This window comes from Corythoichthys intestinalis, chromosome 2 (genome assembly GCF_030265065.1).
Source record: "Corythoichthys intestinalis isolate RoL2023-P3 chromosome 2, ASM3026506v1, whole genome shotgun sequence".
Lineage (NCBI taxonomy): Eukaryota > Metazoa > Chordata > Actinopteri > Syngnathiformes > Syngnathidae > Corythoichthys > Corythoichthys intestinalis.
Genome location: NC_080396.1, coordinates 50,394,576 through 50,420,982, shown reverse-complemented (window position 1 = coordinate 50,420,982; position 26,407 = coordinate 50,394,576). Strand labels below are relative to the sequence as shown.

At 41.0% G+C, this 26,407-nt stretch overlaps 1 protein-coding gene across 1 annotated transcript in view; it reads left to right on the top strand.

Moving 5' to 3' along the window:
* grm7 (glutamate metabotropic receptor 7) overlaps positions 1-26,407 on the top strand; it is a 204,850-nt gene that overhangs the window by 64,172 nt on the left and 114,271 nt on the right. Inside the window, exon 2 of the mRNA XM_057830134.1 lies at positions 25,799-26,015. Coding sequence (XP_057686117.1) covers positions 25,799-26,015 — 217 coding nt within the window. The remainder of the gene's footprint in view (positions 1-25,798; positions 26,016-26,407) is intronic.

Genomic DNA, 26,407 nt, shown 5'->3' with positions numbered 1-26,407 from the left:
CCCAGGGCATATTGTCCCGATTTGGGGTGAAACCGACAGCCTGAACGTCATGCTGGGCGGGAAGTATATGCTGATCATCTGCGCGGGTGTGTCTGCATATAGACGAATGGTGGGGTAATGGAGGGAGGAAGAAAAATTACACTTGTCTCTCTCCAAATAAGCTGAATCTCTTAATGACTGTTTTTAGGCATGAAGCAATCAAAATGCTTATACTCCTTGTGGTAATCCAGCATTCCTTAAATCATTGATGGAGTGACATCAGATTTCAACATGTATTTACAGTACGTAGGGAATTTTCAGTGGAGATGCATATCCCTGTTCAGAAGCCAGGATTTTGTGATATAGAAAATGAAAACCAGACGAATCTTTTTAAAACTTTTTTTCACCTAATGTGAAACCCGGAAACCGTTGCTCCTCAATTTGAAAAGTAAAAAAGAGGGTGAAAATACACACTAGACTAGTAAGGTAACTGCACAAGGGTGCAACCATGTCCAATAAATAAGGATGTGAATGTGACCAAAGTTTACCAAGGGTATCCAAACTAATGTCAAATATACAGTATATCAGCACCCCCTTGCCACCATCTGAACTTTGTGTTTGATCAGAAGATGTGAATTAAGGATGTGCCCTAACCCTAACCCTGCTGACTCCCGTTTGGCTAACTGTGATTGTTTATTTCTCAACACAGTCAACACCCAAGTTTAAGAGGGTGGGCACACTTCTGCAACCCCATGAGCTCAGTTGTTTACGTTTATGTTCCCTCTTGAAAATATATTTTCGATAGACATTTACAACCTATAAGTCAAAATAATGGTGAAAAGAGTTTTATTTCCTGATTTTTCCCCTCATATCCCCAAAACGTGGAATTCGAACAGGGTTGTATAGAATGTAAAGGTGAAGAAACTAGTCACTACTACAATCCAAATACCAGATTTTTATTCCTTAGCAAAATTGGATTGACTGAGTGTAATGTAGGAGCCATTCTTAATTAGTCAGCACCAACAAATTATAGTTTTCTCAACAACTGTCAAACGGACAACAAAGGCAGAGGAGTTGCTGCCATTTTTAGATAATATTTTCAGTGCAAAGACATTAAATTGAAAAGGAAAACAGAAAACCAGAAGCACCACGAAACAACAATATTCATTTGAAAGTCCTCACAAATGTGATCGACAGGCGGATTGGTGCAGTGTCTGCAGTGGTGCGGACTCTGTATCGGTCCGTATTGGTGAAGAAGGAGCTGGGCCAAAAGGTGAAGCTCTCGATTTACCAGTCAATCTACGTTCCCACCCTCACCTATGGTCACGAGCTGTGGGTCGTGACTGACACAACAAGATCCCGGATACAACCGGCCGAAATGAGTTTCCTCCGCAGGGTGTCTGGGCTCTCCCTTAGAGATAGGCTGAGAAGCTCGGTCATCCGGGAGGGAATTAGTGTCGAGCCGCTACTCCTCCGCGTTGAGACGAGCCAGTTAAGGTGACATGGGCATCTGGTTTGGATGCCTCCTGGCATCTCTGGATAGGTGTTACGGGCATGTTCCACCGGCGGGAGGCCCCAGGGACGACCTAAGACACGCTGGAGAGATTATGTCACTCGGCTGGCCTGGGAACGCCCTAGGATCCCACCGGAGGATCTGGTTAAAGTGGCTGGGGAGAGGGAAGTCTTGGCTTCCCTGCTAAAGCTGCTACGCCTGCGACCTGACCCCGGATTAAGCGGGTGATAATGGATGGATGGATGGATGGATGGATGGATGGATGGATGGATGGACGGACGGACGGACGGACGGACGTACGGACGGACAGATGGATTGAAGGATGGATGCATGGATGGATGGATGGATGGATGAAATGTGCTTCTTTCATCGTTATCTGAGCTCTGATGTATATATGTGTCAGTATCATCGGTGTACTATGAAATTGTGCACTGACAAAGGTTCAATTTTGTTTGAAACATAAGCTGTGATTAAAATGCTTTATCAGCTCAAGAATTCTGATATTTGGCTGTGTGACTATCATTTAAGTGTTCGGATAAAATTAGTCATACAATATACCCAGCAACGAAAACGCAAGTCAAGTTTATCAGCGTCAGCGGTGTGTTAACGTGTCTGCGTTGCCGACGCTCTGCAGACGTAACTGTTGTATTATTGGGGTTAGATCTCAAAGGGGCTTCACAGACAAACAGTTGATGTTAAAATGTAAAAAAAAAAAAAAATCAAAAAACAAAAAAAAAATATGTAAAAACAAGAAATAAATATCTAATAAATAATTTCGATTAATCACTGATGACTTTCCCTGAACTAAAGCCCCCAACAGGCAAGGAAAAACTAAAAAGTATTATTAAAAAATACAGTGCCTTGCAAAAGTATTCGGCCCCCTTGAATCTTGCAACCTTTCGCCACATTTCAGGCTTCAAACATAAAGATATGAAATTAAATTTTTTTGTCAAGAATCAACAACAAGTGGGACACAATCGTGAAGTGGAACAACATTTATTGGATAATTTAAACTTTTTTAACAAATAAAAAACTGAAAAGTGGGGCGTGCAATATTATTCGGCCCCTTTACTTTCAGTGCAGCAAACTCACTCCAGAAGTTCAGTGAGGATCTCTGAATGATCCATTGTTGTCCTAAATGACCGATGATGATAAATAGAATCCAACTGTGTGTAATCAAGTCTCCGTATAAATGCACCTGCTCTGTGATAGTCTCAGGGTTCTGTTTAAACTGCAGAGAGCATTATGAAAACCAAGGAACACACCAGGCAGGTCCGAGATACTGTTGTGGAGAAGTTTAAAGCCGGATTTGGATACAAAAAGATTTCCCAAGCTTTAAACATCTCAAAGAGCACTGTGCAAGCCATCATATTGAAATGAAAGGAGCAACAGACCACTGCAAATCTACCAAGACCCGGCCGTCCTTCCAAACTTTCTTCTCAAACAAGGAGAAAACTGATCAGAGATGCAGCCAAGAGGCCCATGATCACTCTGGATGAACTGCAGAGATCTACAGCTGAGGTGGGAGAGTCTGTCCATAGGACAACAATCAGTCGTACACTGCACAAATCTGGCCTTTATGGAAGAGTGGCAAGAAGAAAGCCATTTCTCAAAGATATCCATAAAAAGTATCGTTTAAAGTTTGCCACAAGCCACCTGGGAGACACACCAAACATGTGGAAGAAGGTGCTCGGGTCAGATGAAACCAAAATTGAACTTTTTGGCCACAATGCAAAACGATATGTTTGGCGTAAAAGCAACACAGCTCATCACCCTGAACACACCATCCCCACTGTCAAACATGGTGGTGGCAGCATCATGGTTTGGGCCTGCTTTTCTTCAGCAGGGACAGGGAAGATGGTTAAAATTGACGGGAAGATGGATGCAGCCAAATACAGGAACATTCTGGAAGAAAACCTGTTGGTATCTGCACAAGACCTGAGACTGGGACGGAGATTTATCTTCCAACAGGACAATGATCCAAAACATAAAGCCAAATCTACAATGGAATGGTTCAAAAATAAACGTATCCAGGTGTTAGAATGGCCAAGTCAAAGTCCAGACCTGAATCCAATCGAGAATCTGTGGAAAGAGCTGAAGACTGCTGTTCACAAACACTCTCCATCCAACCTCACTGAGCTCGAGCTGTTTTGCAAGGAAGAATGGGCAAGAATGTCAGTCTCTCGATGTGCAAAACTGATAGAAACATACCCCAAGCGACTTGCAGCTGTAATTGGAGCAAAAGGTGGCGCTACAAAGTATTAACGCAAGGGGGCCGAATAATATTGCACGCCCCACTTTTCAGTTTTTTATTTGTTAAAAAAGTTTAAATTATCCAATAAATTTTGTTCCACTTCAGGATTGTGTCCCACTTGTTGTTGATTTTTGACAAAAAATTAAAATTTAATATCTTTATGTTTGAAGCCTGAAATGTGGCGAAAGGTTGCAAGGTTCAAGGGGGCCGAATACTTTTGCAAGGCACTGTATAATAGTACTGCAAATCATATCGACATATATACAGCATAACCTTGTCAAAACTCATCCTTACCAGATCAATTTGTTTACACCAGATTAAGAACATTACTACCCAAGCCTTTTCTCTTGACATTGATAACCTCCCTCTTACAGCCTCGAACAGTTCACCTGCTGACCTAGTGTCCCATTACAATACCCATCTCCACTTTTTAACCACCTCTTTCCTATAAATACCTGTTCGGTTTCCTACACTCGCTCTGCACCCTGATTCATCCCTGCTCTTCGCTTACTTAAATCTTGAAACCCTCAGCTCGAACCTCTTATTAATAAATAAATAATAAAACTGGAATGTCAATACACCAAGAAACCTATAGCAATCATCACACTTTTTACAAGGATAAAACCAACACAGCCAAATCAGCATATTGTTATGTTTCCATTGCAGCCAGTGAGCACAATTCTAAAATCCTGGTTTCTCTCCCTAGTCCCATGCTTTTCCCCAAACTCTGTGATACAATCAGGGCATTCTCAACCTCCAAAAACATTCACTAAATCCTGACTAACCGAGGAGCAGCAATTTCTACGATAGACTCTGTTCCCCTCCATGTTCCTCTCATCAGCCCCCTCTCTTGTTTTAGTCTCCCTTTATATCCAGCCATCTTTGAAATCATTATTTAGTCCAAATCCACTACCTGTCATCTTGATCCTCTTCTCACTGCTCTTCTCAAAACCTGCCTTCCCTCAATCCCCCCCCCCCCCTTATCACCAATATCATCCTTTCTTCACTCATATTTGGTATAGTCCCCTGATCTTTTAAAACTGCTACCATCACATCCATTCTTAAGAAACCTGGCTTGGATCCTACCAATTTCAGTAACCTCTGCCCCACCTCCAGTTTACCCATCATCATCATGTTGGAGATCTTAGCAATAATATCGGCGAACAGTTTCAATCGGGTTTCCATCACCTTCATAGCACTGAAACAGCATTACTTAAAATTACTAACAACCTCCTCGTAGCTTCTGATCTGACTTACTCTTAATTCTTGTTCTCCTCAACTTTACATCTGCATTTGACATTATTTCTCACACTAGCCTTCTTGACTGACCTTTCTCCAATGGCATCACCCCATACACCCCATACTTGGTTTACCTCCTACCTGTCTGACTGCAAACAGTTTGTTTAATTCGGACCTCACCATTCTAAATTGCTGCCTGCCGCTAATTTTCATCATAAATAAACATTCGCCCTGTCGGTTCCCTCTTCCATAAATACAACATCCACTTCCACTGATTTGTGGATGAAGCCCAGTTTTACATTTCCTCAAAACCACTTTCCTCCCTAACACCCTCTTCTCTCACCCTCTGATTCTCCTCAAACTTCAAAATCTGAAGTCCTTGTAGCTACCCTTGCCATGTTTACTAATGACAAAAACTTCTCAATTACAATCAACAATGTACCCATCTCTCCTTCTAACCAGGTTGAGTCTGGGTGTCATCCCTGACAGTACGCTTTCCTTCCGCTCCCATATTTGAGACATCACCAGGTCAGCCTACTTCCACCTTCGCAACATATCTTGTCTCTGCCCTTCTGTCATCCCCCACACTGCTGCAGTCTTGTTTGCAGTCTAGTCACTTCCCGGATTGACTATTGTAATTCACTGCTCTTCGGTCTCCCAAATAAATCCCTCCAGAAACTGCAGCTTCTCCAAAACTCGGCAGCGCACCTCATCACGTGAACTCCCATCACACACCACATCACCCCCATCCACCGCCAACTCCATGGGCTCCCAGTAAAACAACATCCCCCTCATCACTTTCAAAGCACATCACGGCCTGACCCCATCCTACTATATATGTAACCGTCTCTTTATTAAAAGCTCCCACCCCTCAATTTCGCGCTTCTTCAACTTTTCTCGTGCCCGTGTTCCGCACCTTCAGTTCCAGAGCGTTTAGTCACTCTGCACCCTACCTCTGTAGCTCCCTACCCCTTGACCCTCTCAATATAACTGCTATATTACTTTTCAAATCAAGCCTCAAAACACGTTTTCAATATTCCTACCTACCTTAACCTTCAGCTCTGTTTTGTCTCGACCTCTTAATTTTCTGTTACTTTTATCTTACTTTCAAAATGTTTGTTAATTTTAATCTATCTCTTGTACAATGTCCTTGAATGTTTTTAAAGGCACCTTGAAATAAGGTGTATTATTTTTATTAGACTTGTCCCATAATGACTTTTTATCCGATAACCAATATCCCGATATTGTCCAACTCCAAAAATCCCATACCGATACCGATATATGCGGTCGTGGACTTAACATGTTATGGCTAATTGTATTGTGATGGCCCGCTGGATGCTTTACTAATGATAAATGTAACAAATTCAAGGTTTTCCAAATAAATATTCTGTGAAAAATAAGAGAACAACATCCACTTAAGTTATGGAAAAAGTGTCTATATTGCACCACTACAGTACATAAATTGTTAAAATCAAAATAGTGTAGACATCAGTTTTTTAGATCAAGTGCAAGTGCAAAGTGCTAATAAGGCACTTATTCTGTCCTCAATGTGTGTGTGGGTACACATATCCACAGATGGACATTTGTACATCTTTTGTACACTTCTGTGAAAAAACACCAGAAACACAGGCTGACAGTAAGGCTATGTTCATAATACAGGTCTTAATGCATAAATCCGATTTTTCCGTGTTTTTCCGATTTGAGTGAGGCATTAACTTCGGTCTGAACGTGACAAGTTGCATAGAACTGGACCATTTCAAATTCGATCTGGGTCAGTTTCGTATGTGGTTCAAATCCGATCTGGGCCACATTTTTCCAGAATGTCGCGGCGGTCTGTACTGTCATGTCTCCCAAATCGGAATTCATGCAGCAATTACGTCATCAAACAGCGAGAGAGACGCTACGGTAGCGGTGCAGCTGTGCGTTATTAGCGCCTAGCTTGCATTGAACACGGCTTTTGGGGAAGGGACGGGCTTGACAACAGTCATAAAAAAATAAAAATGTGTTGAGGATAAGCCTGAGAATGATCGGTTTTCTCTCTGCTCTACAGTATATGAGCAATATTTCAACATTGCTTACACGGGCAACAGTCGGGGCAAACTGCCCTTATGTGTGTGTGTGTGACATGCACGGACAGTGCGTGCATGCAATCGATCCATGTAAACTTTGAATATAAGCCTAAACGGGGATTATTTATGTCTGTTATTTGTGTCCTCTTTTTGAAAAGCAAAATATGATATCCCTGGAATGACGGATGACAGCCAGCATGTGCGGTCATATCTTTTGATGCTTCTGTGCATGCGGGTCTTCTTACTCAGCATGTGTCGAACTGCGAATTAGTCCGCATGCGTAATACTTGAATGGTGTCAATGGACAAAGGCAGTCTGAACAGGCACGGCAAAAAAACGGATATTACAAAAAATCGGATTTGTGCATTAAGACCTGTAGTATGTACTAGCCTAAGTGGACATTACAGCCAGTGTTGGGCACGTTACGTTAAAAAAGTAATAAGTTATAGTTACTCATTACTTCTTCCAAAAAGTAACAGAGTTAGTAACTGAATTACTCTGTAGTAAAAGTAACTAGTTACCAGGGAGAGTAATTATTTACGTTAGTTTAAAAAGAAGTTGCTGTCTGTCAAAGAATTTGAAATTTTCTGAGCAGTATTCGAGTCCGTTGAACAGAAAAGAAAAGACAGGTAGTTGTGTTATAGAACATTGTAATATTTATTGCACCTCAACAGCAAAAGATTTATCCTACACTTGAAGTACAACAAAAATAAACAGTATAATAAAATAACAATCAGCAATAAACAATATAAAGTGAGTTTAATCAATTAAATCTAACTCTCACAACCTGAGACAACTGGTCAAGTAGACATAGCCTACTGTACTTCAAGTATTTTGACTTGAAATAGTGTTTATATCTCCACCTTGTAAAGGACACATTTTCCTCTGAATGCTCTGCCATCATATCCCTCTGCATCTGTTTTGCATGTGTGTGTTTGCTGCATGCGCTGTTCCGGTTTGTGTGTGAAAACACCGGCTCTGATTGGCTTACCATGACACATGACTCTAACCTTCAGCCAATCACAATCACTTCCATCTTATCTATCCAGGTGGTGCATTCAGGTAGCCTCGTCCCCTACTCCTCCCGTCACCCTCAAAGCGTCTGCCGTCCTCAAGATGGAAGCACCATTCTTGCTGGCTGACAGTGGGGGATGGGAACGAGGCTAGCATTCAGGTGTAGCAAAAACAGAAATGTTAGCAAGCTTTGGAAAGCATTGTCTAATTGAATGAGCAGGGACAAACAGCCTGGAGTCATAAGAAGTACGTGCTGTAATATTCTGATACAGAATTATCCGAGGCACCCTAAAGTGCACACGGCGCCAATATTGTTTTGCTCACATGATGATGGAGTGAGTTTGAGACACGGCCTGCCGAGAGCCGTACATTTATGTTAATATTGAAATTATATGTGCTATTGAAGAAACAGAGTGCCAGCGCGTCCTGTGTGGTATATCTTTACTAAGAAAAAGCACAAAACAAAACACGTGCGCTATTCTCGAACCTGAACGCACCCCAAGTCTTGGATGACAAATAAACAGAGCAGAGTAGACTCGCTATGGCTGGTACTTTCTTCAATTTATTCAGAGTAAGTAACGCACCGCTTTTGACCGTCAGTAACGGTAACGGCGTTGTAACGGCGGAAAAAAATAATTAGTTAGATTACCCGGTTACTGAAAAAAATAACGCCGTTATGTAACGGCGTTATTCCCAACACTGATTACAGCAAAGCACCAGATTTGGATTACTTTAAAGCAGGTGTTGATGCATATACTGTACAATCAGATGTAAATAAAGTCCAAATTGATTTACGTAATAAATGATAAATGGGCTTCATGTTGTGATTACAAGTTAGCATTAAAGTGATCCTCTAATTTAAATACATGTAGGCTCTAATAAACCACAATTGTTCTCTTGTACTAAAATATGTTGTTAGAAACACATAAAATGTTAAATCAATGGCAATATTTTATAATATTTAGTACATATTTTGACCGTTAGTTGGCGCCATGGTTTGCGGGCTCGCAGTGATGATGTCATTGGGATCTTTCCAAAAGTGTAGCGTGTTCAACAATGTCTTAATGCTGCCTAAACTCGCGAAGTAAAATGCCACGATGTGCTGCTTTTGGATGCAATTTCCAGTCAAATGGAAACAAGGGGAGTGAAGTGAGTGGTCAAGGTGGAATTATTATTTTTAGTGAATAAATGTGCATCAGTGGAAGCTTCTCCCCTTTTTGGTCCCTGTATGCACGTATATTACCCACCACGTGTTACAATTGGCGCCCGAACATTTTTCCTGGATCCTCAGTCAAGTAAGGTCCCACCGCGTCTGCAACATTGGTTTCGGATCTGTCCATTGTTTTGATTCGTCGGTTCCACCGCGGCTTTTCAGATCAGTCTATTTTGTGGAATCGACGGCCTGATCGCGACTGGAACATTTCCATGGGATCGGTCTAATTCCTGGATCTTCAAGTGAGTAAAAAACGCGGATTTGGATTACTATTGCTATCTTTTTTGTTGACTATTATTTGTGGGAGCTTTCCCCAAATCAAACTAAATAATTAAAGCACTATGGCGCGCTACAGTGACGACAGTGACTCTGACGTGGACCTTACAACAATGTTGGAGTTCGTCAGGGAACACGGGTTTGCGTACTGCTGAGCTCCCCAGTGAAGAGTGGTCAAGGTGGAAATATTATTTTTTGTGAATAAATGTGCATAAGTGGACGCTTCTCCCCTTTTTGGTACTTTTATACACGTATCCCACATACCACGCGTTACAATGTACAAGACATGGATTACACAAGGTGTGCTCTTTGGCCTGTACTGTATGTAAAGCACACGACAGCTCTGGATGCTAACAATCTACATAATTATATTGGGATAAGTTTGAAAACGCAATATGCTTACCTTGATTATCTGCTAATAAAACCGGAGTTCCCAACATACACTCTAGCTCCCAAATGGAGTTCCCAATAGCACTCTGTCGCTCTGTTGCCATTGAGACAGCGAGTGGATCACCAGTTTTGCCCAACTTTTGTCTGATCAGGTATTTGCTGCACGCATTTTTCCCTGAAGCCCGTCTTGTGAATGACCGACAGTGCTGTCCTGCTCTTCACTTTTCAGATCTGGTTCAAATAGGAAGGGTAGAACTGACGACATGTTGGGAAAGCTAACTAGTGACACGCTGGAATTTCGGCAACGGGACCAGTGACGTCACGCACTGCGACGTAACAAGAATGGCGACCTATCACTTAAAATAATTTTACAAATTTTATTAAAACAAAAACATTAAGAGGGGTTTTAATATTAAATTATTATAACTCATACTAACATTTATCTTTTAAGAATTACTTGTCTTAAACATAGAGGATCCCTTTAAAAGTGAGCATAGAGAAAGTCATTATTTTAAGCAGCATAAACTGCTGTAATGTTCTGTTGTTGTGGTGGTAGTGAAGTATTACGGATGACTGCACTTAAGGCACATTCACTTATTCTCTGCTGAGCATTTTTAGTTTTCACATGATGAGAATAACATTTCTGTGTATTTTTTTGTACTTGCACAACCAAACTTCAATTTAGTGTTTAGTTGGAAACAGTGCTGTGTAAACAGCCCCTGTGGGCGGCGGTGAGGAAGGCATGGGGTGAATCTGAAATTCGTAGGTTGCAATTGTACAGGGATGAAATGTAGCAAAAGGTAAATTTGAGTGAGAGACAGATGGGCAGAAAAAGAGGGGGCGAGAGTGATGGAGATGGAGGAGGGAAAGCTGTCAGCTTCCACCCCCCTCCCTTCCTCCATCTACCAATGTGTTGGCAGTGCCATGCTCTGGTGCAAAGAGATTACCAAAGCCCAGCCTGAGGTTGCATGTATGGACACAGTCATTACCTCTGACCATCTGACAAATAACTGCTGACTGAATGCAAACCCACTCATCTACGCTCTTTTGATTTAGCAGAGAGAAGCTAAAATTCTACTCACTGCCCTCAAAGGTTTATTTATTATCTTATGATGTCTTTTTTTAATAGTATATTGACTTGTACTGCTTTACAGCACTACGACACATACATCTTCTGACACAAAGATGCAATTCATTCCATTATAGGCAGGATGTGAACGCTTATAAATGCTTTCACAAGATGGCTCCTTGGCAACATCATTATGATCCTACTTACAGTGTGTATGTGTCATTGTGCTGGTGTCATGAGGACAATCTGTGCACAGGCAGCATGGGGTTCTGTCAGAACCCACTGTCTTTTTGCAACACCATGAAAAGAATCTTAGAAAAGAAGCCGACTGGTGACAAGATACACTCAGAGGCTAATAATGCAGCAAATAAAGGCAAAAAGAGTCCCTGCACCGCTGGCTGCATCATGGAGCTGCTCCAGCTTGAGGCGCTCATGGGAAACGTCTCAGTTCCGCCCCCAACGGTTCTTATGGAGCCTGTTTTTGTCCCTAATTCTTGACATGGTGTTGTCTTTTCAGTGTTGGCTCTAGTCAGCAAGAACACTCTTTGAACGGTGCCCTTTATTTTTTGTGTCTGCGTTGTCGTAGCGTTCTCTTTTCTGTGGAGACAGCCTGTCTTGTCATATCTCCACTCTTTCCGGCTCTCAGATGAGGAGGGTAGATGGTTGCTGTCCCCCCTCAACCCCCACAAAGAGGAACTCATGCTGTCCCATATGTTCCCTATTTCTCTTTAAATAACATTGTTGTTTTTCTGTGTGAGGCATCTGAATGAAAAGGAGAGGCAGCCAGATGCATTCTCAGTGTGTAGATAAGGGTTCCGTATACACATCACCTTCTTATTAACAGCATATGGACGTTAAAGCACAAGCATTCATTTTATCTCACCTTCCTTTACAATTGCCTGTGGTGTTTGCGGGCAACTGTATGTTGAAATGCAACAGAAAGGCCAAAGCAGACTAATTAACTTCACTTGGCATTCATACTCACTGAGACACGTAACCTTTAGACAACCTCACTTCGTCACGTCTCTGTAAACGTTCAGTTTGAAATTGTCATTTACTGTCTCCACGCATATTACAAAATGCGCCTCCTACCTCGCCGCCATCTTTTTTTGCTACCCATTTTAGGCTTACTAACAAATTTTTATTCAGGGCAGCTGCAGCACAAGGCGCTAGTAAATCAATAAAACAGTGTCCCCTATAAGAGACCTTTGTGTTTTCCTTCCATCGATCCTGTCAGGGCAGATACATTGAAGAGCAAGGCAGGCGATTACCCTCAGCAATCCAAACTTTGATCTATACACCAAATGACAGGTGCCAGACATCAGCTGTGGGTAATTGCGATGCTGAAAGGGAGAATTGTTAATCCTTCTGTCTTAGCGTCCATTTCGTTGTCCGTGATTGGGTCATGGAAAGTGGAATGGCTGTGTACGTGGGCTGTCTGCAGGCACCACGGTCACCCTTTCACCTTGTTGCCAGTCATTGGGGATGAACATTTTCAATAGACAGTGTCATCGTGGAAGAGTTATTCTATCCTACTCAGAAAGCCAATTTCGTAATGCAAATGTCCAGCTAAACTTTTTTCCTAATACATGTACATATTTTTTTCCAACATGTCCTTTAAATATAAAGTATTTAGTCACTGCAGCACCTGACTGCAATCAACTGATCGCACTTGTAAGACACCAGATTGGTGAAAAGCTGTCCTCTTGATGGATTATAATAAAAGCCTGACCCCACTGCGGTCCTTTGTGGAATAGTTTGGCTACACCTAATTTAGCGATTACCCAATATTCATGTTTTTGGAATGTTGAATATAATTGGGGTAAGCCCACACAGGATAAGATGCCATAACCGCAGCATTCGTACTATAGTCAGCAATTGCGCTGGGAAAAACTGAGATTGAGGTAGAGGCCAGGGCAACAACAGACAGGGAATGCATGATTTCATTTTATTAGTTCATTAGGTTTAGCTCTAAAGACATTCGGCAAAATGTATCATTATTATTCATCATTATTACTGAGAGTCATTTGAAGACACTGCGGTGAGCAAGGGTTTAGGACATCACCAATTCCAGTAAGCAGCGAAGTTGCACTCATTTGCCCAGTCATATGTCCAAATTTATCAATGGAATGACATGAAAACCACAAATTAGTATTTCATGTACAATGCATGCTATACATGCACTACGCCTGTTGCAGTGCCGCCATTAAGTTAATTTGTGGACAAAATTTTAATTGTACATCTTATCACTATCATGTTGTATCTATTGTAAATGTTGTCTACAGTATATATTGTAGTTACTGTTAAACTTTTTTCCTCCCTGTGTCTTGTCTGCTACCTTCGAGGTCTGTATTGCATTTTGAGCTCTTTTCTTGAAATCTCTTTTGAGCTAATGTACTTGTATGTGCTCACACTACAGCAGTAACAACACAGTGCAGTTTGCAGTTAAAATTAGTTTTTGATAATGGGAGGTTCATGATTATTTATCAGGAATGTAGAATGCTTTGGTTTGTTAATGCAACCTTTTCTATTCTATTCATTAATCGCAACAAGGAGACTCAAAGAATACAGACCTCCCTTAACGCATAAACATTTGTCACCTGTGAGATCAACTGGTGCACGGTTATAATCTAGGATCATAATCGTAAAGGTAAATCTTTTGGTTCCAAAATCCAAACAGTTCAACACACACTACATTTGTGATTTAAATGTTGGAGATTAAAGAATATATTAAATGCTACTTTTCCACCATCAAAACGCTTTGCTACTCTGTACCTTTACAGCTTTTACCATGCTATATTATACACATTTATCTGCAGTGCTCCTTGTTCTTTGAAATATATTGAAATCTCCATCAATTCATTTGAACAAGTGTTATGTTGATTGCTTTCTAGTTAATAACCATAAGAGATAATCATTATCATAAGGAAAATCATCCAAGAAATTTGATTTCAATCTTGACACAAAAGGATTAGTAGTAGTGTACATTAGCTGCTAGACACATGCTAAGGTGTTTGATTGCAATCACATCTCTTTTCAGTTTACCTGAAGAGTTCAACTTTCATATATCAGTCCTTTAACAACTAAGACTCGCCACTTTTATCAGCCTGAGGTCAAAGCAGTAATTTGAAAGAAGGCACTGATAACATGAATGTTTGTGTTGAGCCCAAGTGTCGATTCCGAGGGGATAAGGAATGAGGCAAAGAATTATATCAGTGGTGCATTTCCAGCACAAAGTAAAAGTGATTCCAGTGAGACAAATATTCATGCTAAGCCCAGCTATGCCCATGTTAGATTCCACAAAACTCTTAACACCTTGTGATTCCTCCATAGCATTGCTACAAATGCATCAAATAGATGTGTCTCATTTAGGCAAGATGAGTCTTTTTAAATGCAAATCACCCTGGTTGCTACAATGCTCCCTGTTTGAATCAGTCCAAGCCGTGAACAAAGCACATATGCATGTGACCTTTTGGGATGTGAGAGGCTTGAAAGACATTGAGTAATCTTTAGCTTGAGATCGTCTGCTTCTCAATTTGTCAGATTTGTGCACTTGACCCGCTTTGCGTTGCGGGTCAAAGCTATAACTCACACTCTGCAAGTTGTAGGGATCCCATTAGCCGGTGGCTGTGTCCTCATTCCTGTGTTTCTCCTGTGTCCGGCTGCATTTGATCACTTTAACACAAATTGATGGCTTTCATACAGTGCTTTGATTAGACCACATGATGAGTTACTACACTTCGTTGAAGAGAAATTGATGTTTGTGCATCCACATGTCTTCAGGTAGGTGGGCATTTTGATCCCAGACATGCCACGGCCAGTTCCCATAAATCACAATTTTGCGTCTTCCACCATATTTAGCCATCACTGCAGGTAGACGTAAGAGAGATGGATGAAAGTCTTTTCTCGACAACCTTGATTGAAAAATTGTCAGCAAGTGCCACCATATGACAAAATATCCAGCAGATTCAATTCCAACTTCTGGAAATATGAAAACATGGCATCTACAGTTTTTTCTTCTAAATATATATTTTGTCAAGTTTTGTCAAGACTAAGCCATTTTTTTATTTTATTTTATTTTTTGTATTATCTAATGCAGCTGCTCTTAACCTGGGTTCAATCGAACCCAAGGGGTTTGGTGAGTAAGTCTAAGGGGTTCGGTGAAGTAAAGTATGCTGAATAAATCTAGGCAAAGTGGCTTATTAGTCCAGGTTTTGGGCTGGTTTGCTCCCAATTTACAGGCTTAATCAATTTCTTTTAACTGCTATTCCTCGATCTGATGGGAGGAGGAACTGGTATGCTCCGTGTAAGGTTGACTCTTATTTAGTATGAAGGAATACAACAGACCAATGGGCAGCGTGGTCTAAAACTTTGACCCGTTTATAAAACATGCTGTCAAAATGAGAAGAAATTTGAACGGGAGTTTTCTAAATCATTAAATTGCTAGCTTAGATAAACTAGTATTGGTTTTGAATTTGAAAAAAAAATGCTGTATTATTTAATTCTGAAGTGTTAAGTGAATCCACATGTGAAACTTGTGGGGTTCGGTACCTTTAGCAAGATTAAGAACCACTGATCTAATGTCATTTGAGGACTTAATAAACCATCCGTCTGCCTCTGCTCTGTTTCACCTGTTGAATTTTTTATTTTCAATGATTTAAAACAGGGGGCTCCATATTAGTACACAGATTGTGAAGCATCTGTTATTGTAATAAAATAAAATTCTCATTAGTAATAGAGGATCGTGAAATTTTGTAGTTCAAAATTCTAACCCTAACATGCTGCATGTTTCCAGCACAGCCAGAGAATCCTTGCTGCATGAGTCTTGGCCAAGTTGGTCTGGAGGTGTGTTTGATCCTAATCAAACGTGAACCCCTGATTGATTCTAATCAGAAATGTGGCCAGCTGCCGTCTCTGCGGGGAAATGCCTACATCAGTCCTTCCTCCTACGCTTGGCTGTGTTTTGATTCATGTGATGATTCACAGTGCGAGAAGGAAGATTCGGCTTTGATTGCAATATTTCACTTTTTCAATGATAAGACACTGAGAAAGTGTCATCATGGGAAAGGAAATACAGGTGGAAACCGAAACAAGCCAGCATGCCTGCGCTTTTAAATAGATCTGAAAATAAACACATCATGTCCCCACAATGTTTAAGGGTACTGTAAATATACAGAAATTATTACACATTTTTGACAGCTTGATTGATTTAGCTTTTTGTACAATGAGATCATTTAGTCAATTTGCATGTACACTGCTGAGTTGACGGTATCAGCAGTTGGCTGATAGTGATAAATGAGTGTGATTAAAAAGCTGCTGTCAAGGAGGACAGTCATGGGTAACACAACCTTTTACAAAATTCTAGGCCTCTCCCGAGACAAAGGTGCATGCATCTGCATTGTGAGTGCCCTGGGGGCGGGGGCTTATTCTGCCCACCCAGGGTGGCTGGGTCTTGGATACGTTTGCAGGTCCTGGGTGCTGAGGGGGTGCCTTTTCGGCTCCATTCCAGGTATCGCCTCTAGACCCAACGGTGTGCGCGCCTCACTTGACAGTCACGTTTTTCTATGTGTTGTTACTATTGTCAAGTTTCCGGTTCAAGTCCCCATGCAGCTCCCAACTTGAAAAGAATGTGACGTTAGCCCAGAGCAGACTGGGGGATTCACTCAAATGAATAAACAGTTTTCCTCTCCTCTTTTTTATTTGAGGATTGTGGAAACCACTCTCGATTAGGTGAAAAACCTTTAAACAATACAAAAATAAAACAGTTGCATTTGATTAAACAAGTCAACATTAATATTTTATGTCTAACACAAAGCACAAATACTTATTTTTAAATGACACAATACTTTAAATCTCACACTTTTTTAAATATGAAGTTTAAAAACTTGCATGAAAGGGCATTCATTAAATTATATTGTTCCAGTTAGCACAATTAACAATGAAACCAAGAATGCATTAAATATCGATACGAAACCAGCGTCTCAAAACCCTAATCATCCCTAGTCAATTAACTACAAGTGTCCTAACATTTCAGGTGATTTTCCAGTTACCTCCCCAGTTGTCAGCTTACTCCCTTTTTTTTTTTTTTTTTTTTTTTTTTTTTTTTTGTAAATAAATGTTTGCACATGAACCTTTTTGCTGCTGGACTCCTGTATTCCCTTGAGAGATTAATAAAGTTTTGTCTGTCCGTCTGTCTGTCTGTCATTCGCTGTGGCATAGCAGGTGAACAGGCCAAAAAAAAAGAAAAAACAGAAACTGTCCTCTCCAGAGAAAACAACAAAAATTGCATCAGACTTTCACCATCATAAAAACCTTGATTGTCTGCTCCGATATCACAAAGAAAAAATGTGTCATCTCGAAAATCACAAGAATATTGCAAAACACACAAGAAGTTAGTTTTTCTCAGTCACTTTCTTGAATTATCCTCCCCATTTGAAAACAGTTTGTGCATTTCTCAAAACGATTAGTACATGTAGCAAAACGCTGTGAAATACCTGCAAAATCCAGTTCTTGGCTCTAAATCTTAATTCCATCTCTGAAATTTAAATTTCTGTGTCAATGTACATATCATTGCTATCAGAATGACAAGTCCTTGTGTCATTGAGTTCGGACAAGACCGTCGAATTGCTTAGTATTGTTGTCAATATAAGTGTTCTCTGGAGAGGTGCTCTGATGTAAAAAATGGATAAAATTTTGATGACAATTAATGTCTCCTATAAATTACACCTCAGTGTGTGTGTGTGTGTGGGGGGGGGGGGGGGGTCTAGATTGATTGTAAGAGACTTGACAAGTTTACTGAAACTACATTTTTACTGTTTCTAGCATTTGTTGACAGACCATGTCATTGCGATACGGGAATGAAAAACACAGCACAACACAACACAAACAAAAAAGAAATCTAAAATAGTTTTAAATTGATTTAAATTGTTCTCTCAATATTTGGCTGCACCTTTCTATCAGGCCCAGCCATTGTAGCCCATAATTGAGAAAATGATCTACAAGTCTTGCTCTTATCTAATCAGGAACACACACATTGTCTTTTGTCTTCTTCTGCCTCGCCTCCCAACTCCTCTTCCACGCACCCAAACTCGTCTTCCTCTTCTCGCTGGCTGTTGACTATGTCCAATTTCTTGTTCTTCCATTTTGAAACATCGAAAGGTTGTATTGTGATATAGTTATTCATGGGTTGCACCTTTGAGCTATTTTAGAGAACTGATTAGTCACTGGTTGATCTAATGCTTCTCTTCAGTAGAGGAAGTCAAGATTCACCTGGAGCAAATTACCACTTCAGAACAGATTGACAAAATAGTAATGAAAATGTCAAGAAATATGCTTGACATTTTGCATGGATATACGTATGCAATTAACTAATGTCTAAATGTTGTGGGGTGGTGAGACTATTCAATAGAGACCTGTAATACATTTTGATCAATGTGACATAAGCAGTAGACAATGTAGGAAACATCAGAGATTTGTACAGAATCATTTCAATCATGGACGTTCCAATGCATTTACAACTTGTTCAAAGAAACAAGAAACTGCTTTTTTAGTGTGCATAAGTGAAGTGACATAATGTCACTTCACTTAGAGTTTTGAGAATTTCAATTCTGATCTGAGAAGTGTACCAAAGCGACTGAGAAAAACTGTGTGTACAGTGAGCTTTGCTCACTGCAATGACTTGCATATTGGAAGTTGAATCTCTAAAATAGTCCAGTGTAACTTTTTATATATATATATAATATCCCCTGGTAGGATGGGTGGATGTTCATCTCAAGCTCGGGTCCTCTACCAGAGGCCTGGGAGCTTGAGAGTCTTGTGCAGTATCTTTGCTGTATGAGGACTGCGCTCTTCTGGACAGCGATGTCTGGTGTTTCTCCAGATACAGTGGGGCAAATAAGTATTTAGTCAACCACCAATTGTGGAAGTTGAAGAGAAGAAGGCCTGTAATTGTCAACATGGGTAAACCTCAACCATGAGAGACAGAATGTGGAAAAAGAAAAAAAAAAAAAAAACAGAAAATCACATTGTTTGATTTTTAAAGAATTTATTTCCAAATTAGAGTGGAAAATAAGTATTTGGTCACCTACAAAAAAGCAAGATTCCTGGCTGTCAAAGAGGTCTAATTTCTTCTAACGAGATCTAACGAGGCTCCACTCGTTACCTGTATTTAATGGCACCTGTTTTAACTCGTTATCGGTATAAAAGACACCTGTCCACAACCTCAGTCAGTCACACTCCAAACTCCACTATGGCCAAGACCAAGGAGCTGTCGAAGGACACCAGAGACAAAACTGTAGACCTGCACCAGGCTGGGAAAACTGAATCTGCAATAGGTAAAACGCTTGGTGTAAAGAAATCAACTGTGGGAGCAATTATTAGAAAATAGAAGACATACAAGACCACTGATAATCTCCCTCGATCTGGGGCTCCATACAAGATCTCACTTCGTGGCGTCAAAATGATAACAAGAACGGTGAGCAAAAATCCCAGAACCACACGGGGGGGACCTAGTGAATGACCTACAGAGAGCTTGGACCACAGTAACAACGGCTACTATCAATAACACAATGCGCCACCAGGGACTCAAATCCTGCACTGCCAGACATGTCCCCCTGCTGAAGAAAGTACACGTCCAGGCCAAACTGCGGTACGCTAGAGAGCATTTGGATGATCCAGAAGAGGACTGGGAGAATGTGTTATGGTCAGATGAAACCAAAATAGAACTTTTTGGTAGAAACACAGGTTCTCGTGTTTGGAAGAGAAAGAATACTGAATTGCATCCGAAGAACACCATACCCACTGTGAAGCATGGGGGTGGAAACATCATGCTTTGGGCTGTTTTTCTGCAAAGGGACCAGGACGACTGATCTGTGTAAAGGAAAGAATGAATGGGGCCATGTATCGAGAGATTCTGAATGAAAATCTCCTTCCATCAGCAAGGGTATTGAAGATGAGACGTGGCTGGGTCTTTCAGCATGACAATGATCCCAAACACACAGCCAGGGCAACAAAGGAGTGGCTTCATAAGAAGCATTTGAAGGTTCTGGAGTGGCCTATCCAGTCTCCAGATCTCAACCCCATAGAAAATCTGTGGAGGAAGTTGAAAGTCCGTGTTGCTCAACAACAGCCCCAAAACATCACTGCTCTAGAGGAGATCTGCATGGAGGAATGGGCCAAAATACCAGCCACAGTGTGTGAAAAGCTTGTGAAGAGTTACGGAAAACGTTTGGCCTCCATTATTCCAACAAAGGGTAGATAATAAAGTAATGAGATGAACTTTTCGTATTGACCAAATACTTATTTTCCACCATTATTTGTAAATAAATTCTTTAAAAATCATACAATGTGATTTTCTGGGTTTTATTTCCACATTCTGTCTCTCATGGTTGAGGTTTACCCATGTTGACAATTACTAATATTTTCAAGTGGGAGAACTTGCATAATTAGTGGTTGACTAAATACTTATTTACCCCACTGTATCTGCTGGAGCCACTTTTTCAGTGTGGGTTACATGGCCCATAGTGCTCCTATGACCTTCAGTCTCTCTCTAGCTCTTCTTTGAGCCCTTGGTATTTCTCGAGTTTCTCTTCTTCCTTTTTTCCCCCTGATATTGCCATCGTTGGGGATGGATACATTGATCACCACGGCTGTCCTCTGCTGCTTTTCCATGATCACGATGTCCGGTTGGTTAGCCATGACAGTCTTATCAGTCAGTATCTGGAGGTCCCACATGATCTTAGCCCTCTCATTTTCCACCATCTTGAGAGGTGTTTCCCATTGCGATCTAGGAGTATCCTGCCTGGTGTAGTTTATCTGGGTTTCTGGTGCTCAAGGCCTGCTCCTGTGCTGCCATGATTAGCACCTCTGTGCTGTCTTTCAGTTCAGCCTTCTCTAACCATTGGTAGGACTTGTTCAGATCTGCCACTTCAGTTATCGGTCGGTGGTACATCCCATTCAGAGGTTTTTACTCCCATGATGGTTCCTCGAACTTTTCCAGTTTCCAGTGGAGGCATTCACTAAGTGCTTCATCTCTTGGGGCCATCTTGGTGATGTATTCGTGGAGCTTGGATGTTTTGTCTTGGATAGTGGTCATGATGCTCACTAACCCTCGGCCTACCTCCCTGGGCTTAATGTATAGCCTCTAGATAGTGGATTAAGGGTGGGAGACCCTTTGTGCTACGTGAGCAGTTTCTGTGTTTTCACATATATGGTCTGAACTTCCTCCTTTGGCCAGCTTATTATCCCAGCAGGGTATCTGTTCACTTGTAGGGTACAGCATATCTAAGGTCTTGTTCTTGCCTTTGAGCTGACTTCTCAGGACCTGCATTACTCGTTGTAGATACTTGACCATTGCAGCTATCCTTGTGGCCTCTTCATGGTTACTATTTGCCTGTGGTATTCCAAGGTACTCGTAGCTCTCCTCAACATCTTCTATCTTGCAACCCCCTCTTTCCGGACTACCTTCCCTCTCTTTGTCACCAGTCGGCCACATTTCTCCAGTCCGAATGTCATTCCAATGTCACGGATGTAGATTCTGGTGGTGTTAATCAGTGAGTCAATATCTCGTTCGCTCTTAGCGTACAGCTTAATGTCATCCATGTAGAGTAGGTGACTGACTGTGGCCCCATTCTTCAGTCTGTATCCATAGCAAGTCTTGTTGATCAATTAGCTGAGAGTGCTCAGGCCTATGCAAAAAAGCAGTAGGGATACAGCATCTTCTTGGTAAATGCCACATTTGATGGACATTTGCACAATTGGCTCGAAGTTGGTCTCAAGGGTGGTCTGCCACAGCCTCATTGAGTTTGCAACGTAGGATCTTAACGTGGTGTTGACCTTGTACAGCTTCAGGCATTCCAGGATCCATGTGTGTGGCAATGAGTCATAGGCTTTCTGGTAATCAAATCAAGCAGTGCACAGGTTTGTCTAATTTTGCAGTCTCAGGCGACAATTCTGTCAACCAGTAGTTGGGTGTTTGGCTCCTCTTGTATTTACACCACTGCCTTTCTGTGTCTCTTTCATTTATTGATAGATGTGTCCACTTGTTATAGCTGCTATGATGCCCGACAGGAGCTTCTATGTTGTGGAGGGACAGGTTATCGGCAGATAGTTGGATGAGACTTTTTGTTGTTGTTTTTTAATCAGGGCTGTTCGTCCCTTAGTCCCTTAACCATTAAGGTGGGTCCGGACCTTGATTAGTTGGTTCTTTTGTGCTGTTGGCGCCCATGGAGTGAAGTATTCACAAGTATTCACAGTTATCGTATAACTGTGAATCATGTCTGGGCCAGGTGCTGTCCAGTTCTTTGTACCTGAGATTATTTGTTGGATGTCTGCCACTGTGATGGTTACTGGGCCTGGGTCAGGGAGAGTGCTGTGGTCTGCTCTTATATCTTTTAACCACTGTGTTTTACCGGTATGTGATGCTTCATTCTCCCATTTGCCTTTCCAGTATTGTTCAGTCTCGCATTGGTGGGAGAGTTATTGTGGTATTGCCCTGCCAATGAGAATAAACCTTAGCTGGGTTAGTGGAGAACAGCCTGTTTAATTTACTGGTTTCTATATCTCTTGTGTATCTCCTCAGTCTTGCAGGCAAGGCTTGGAGTCATTGTTTAGCAGTTTCCAGGGCCTCAGGTATGGGCATCTGACTGTACGTTATGGGTACCCCTTTTCTGGTCACACCTTTTCAGAAGACTGACAATTGGCTTACTTTTCTCAGTGTTGCCTTGATTTAGGCTTCCAGCCTTGTCCTCCATGGTGCCTTCTTGTTGATCTTTATGTTATCAGTATGTTTGCCAAGCATCTCCAGGATTACTGTTGCTGTACTGTATATCAGCTCAGTGGTTTCAGTTATTGTCGCACTGGGGATCGTTCTTATTGCTGCATTTGCATCAGCTAGGAGACTTTCTAGTGGTACTTCATTCATTCTCGCTAGTCGGTGTGGGGGTTGACAGGCTCCTATCTTAGCCAATATTTTATCTCAGTTACTCTCTCATTCAGCTCCTCTGTCACTGTAGCTCGGTACCCCGTCTCTGGTGGGGAGTTGGAATCAACTTCCACTTCTGACCTGGCGTCCTGGCTGCACCTTGCGGTACCATTAAGGTGTTGTACCTCATCATTCTCTAGTTGTGAAAGCAGTTGCCGTTTGCGTATGTTGGAGCACTGAGCTACTAGCTGTTTCGGTGTCAACGTAGACTGTGGGTATCGAAGTATCCATATGTCCCACATTCTCGATCATGTTTTTTTTTTTTTTTTTTAATTTCCAGAAATCGCAATTCTCAGTTCATACTTGTGGTCGTTTTACTTTAGACCAGCCACTAATGTCTTTACATGCATCTTCAGATTAGGCCTCTATCATTCTCAAGTCCTAATGTAGTCCTAAATTGAATTTAGAAATGTGTTGCTGATTATACATGTTTGAAAAAGATTCCTCTAAATATGTGCAGTGACAGAGAATTATGTAGAACTGATTTGTGGAGTAAAACACTGACCTGCATTTGACCTGATTTTGTTGGGAGGCATTGAGAACTTGAGCATCTTTGTTCGCAACAGCGAGTAATGTCATTTTTACCACGACAGTTCAGATAACTACATAAACTGAAAGTGCATCTTTCCTGGATGCCATAATTTATAGAACAGCTGAGTGTCATTCAAGAGTAGTTCTGCTGACGAACCAGTAGGCCCTCTGCCAGATAAAAGAGCAACCCTGTTTGGCCCATGAGCTAGCAGGGGTTTAAGCGCCTTTCACTACGGTGTGTAAGCCACATGATGGCCCCATGGGGAGCTAAGAAGATATATTTTTGCAAATCAGATACGTAGGGAATAGGAATGTGTAGGCATTAGAAAGACGCTGATACAAAGTACAACCCATTTTTAATGTCCTACTGGTTGTATTTGATTGACAGCTGGCAGCAGCCTAGGGCGTGGTTTCAGTATATCTAAGTATTTGATGTTCTTGAGGATGTATTGAATCATTCAAATTTTGTTAGGTCTTTAAAAAGCGCTGTTCTCTCTGGCGTTGTGAATGTAGAAGATCTAGAGTATTTTCACTTTGCACTTTATTTACATAACCTGACCACAGATTGTACTGAACCAAGAAGCAAGTATGTCTGTATATCCTACTGTTAGGTCATGTTCATACTTTTGTCCCTGGTGAAATTCGTCCAATTGAATGTAATAAGATATAGAGTTGCATTGAAATATTGTAATGTCGCTGTCAGAAGTCTTTTGTGAGCAAGTTAGGAAAAATGTCTTTCAATGCATAATAATGGAAGGATCCATTGCTCAGAAAATCAGCATAGCCATTACATGAGTCCTTTTGACTTTTCAATGTGATTCTCTATCTAGTGTTGAAGAACAATCTCTGGAGACACACTGCCTTTCAATGAGTGCATATGAGACTGTGCAGCTTTTCTTCACGACAAGCAGCAAAGACAAGTCCCTTCAATTATTCTTTAGTGGCGTGAGAAGCCTTTGACAACAGCCATATGTGCTTCAGTAACAAAGCCCATACTTACATCAGGAGTATCCCAGACAAGCTCATATGATCAATTATTGATGTAGAAAACATAAATTGAGCATTTGATTCGCAAGCCAGTTTGTCAAGCCAACCGCTGGCCGTGCTCGCGGCAGCAGCAAGACATACAGTTAATTGATGTTCAAATGATATACAAGCACATGTCCTACGCTTGAGTTGTCCAACACGAACAACAACCTTCTGCCTTTTTTGTCGTGTAAAAGTGTATTTATTTATTATACCTCATTGATCGCCAAGGGGACATTCTTTTTACATGGAGAGATGAGATGACAAAGTGAAGTATTGTAACCCTTGGCAAGGGAATACGTTTGCAGATCACACTAAATATTCTTGCAGTCTCCTATGCTAAACCACAATTTGTTCCTAAACAGCATATTTATTACAGATTGTATCAACATGAGATTTTTGGGGGGGAAATGAATAAAGAATCTTTTGTAATGTAAGCAAATATGGTATACATTAAGACGGATGATTGACTGATTAAATAATAAAGATTTCAAGATATGTACAAAATGGCATATCGAAGTTTGAGCAGGTGGAAAGAAATATAATTTCATACTTACATACATTAGTTTTTAGCAGAAAACAACTTAGCAATTATGTTTAAAGTTTGAAGTAAACAAATCACCAGCTACGCTTTATCGGATTAACAACTATGGTGCCTCGAATGTAGTGGGTTCACGATGCAAACTCAGAGATGTGCATCATACTAGTAAAAGTATTTTACAGAAAAAGCAAATTAGTAGCACGATTGCAAAATATATTATCCTATCTTCAAATAAAATAAATGTGCACCCATCTTAAAAATCAACACGACCAACACTATCCTGGTCCCACAGTCAGTCAGAATTTATTCTTTTATTTCTTACAATAATCCGCAAAAAATAATAGCTGGTTTGATAGAAGAAATAATTTTGAAATGTGACAGGTGGCAATATTTTCGTGGACCCCCACCCCAATATCATTCACATCATTGATCAATCGACTATCATCACATGAGCATACACTACAAAATATGTGAAGAATATTTCGATTTCTGTAGCAGCATAGTTTGAGGCTTTAAGGCATGAACCACCATTGTGATCCTAGAGAATGTTGCCTAAAATAGCTCCACCCACTTTTACCACCCTGGGTGCAGTTGCCAGGCAACAAGGTGGGATTCAAGAAGTGCCAAGTTAAAGTTCAATGCATGTGTTCACGTTAATCATCATGTCAAGCTCAAAGCTGAAATGACCCTTTGTCCTCTTCAAGATCCCGCAGATCAGCTATGCATCCACAGCTCCAGAGTTGAGTGATGACAGGCGTTACGACTTCTTCTCAAGGGTGGTTCCTCCAGACTCCTTCCAGGCCCAGGCCATGGTGGACATAATCCGAGCAATGGGCTGGAGTTATGTCTCCACTATTGCCTCAGAGGGCAGTTACGGAGAGAAAGGAGTTGAGGCCTTCACACAACTCTCCAAAGAAGCAGGTTAGTCTGGGGTCAAAAGTCCTCGAAATGCAAATATTTTTTTCTTTGTTAAACAGGTTTGTGTGATTTTCAACATGCTTGTGCCTTTTCCACTCAGCTAAAAATGCTCTTTTGAATTTCCATTTCATCTTAACGTTCCTTGTTTGGGAAGATGAATTATTGATGCTCGGCAACATGCCTCAGCTCCCCAGTGAGTTGCAAAGTGTTACTGCAGATGTAGACAGAGGAGAGACTTGTAGAGAAAATATCACATCACAATAATGAGCGTTGCTTTTTAAATTATTTTTTATTGTAAACAATGTGGCTTTTTTATAGCAGCAAAACACGTGAGAAATTGTGTGAAAATGTCTGATTTCTTTCTTTTCGACAAGCGTGAGGAGAGAATTTGGCAT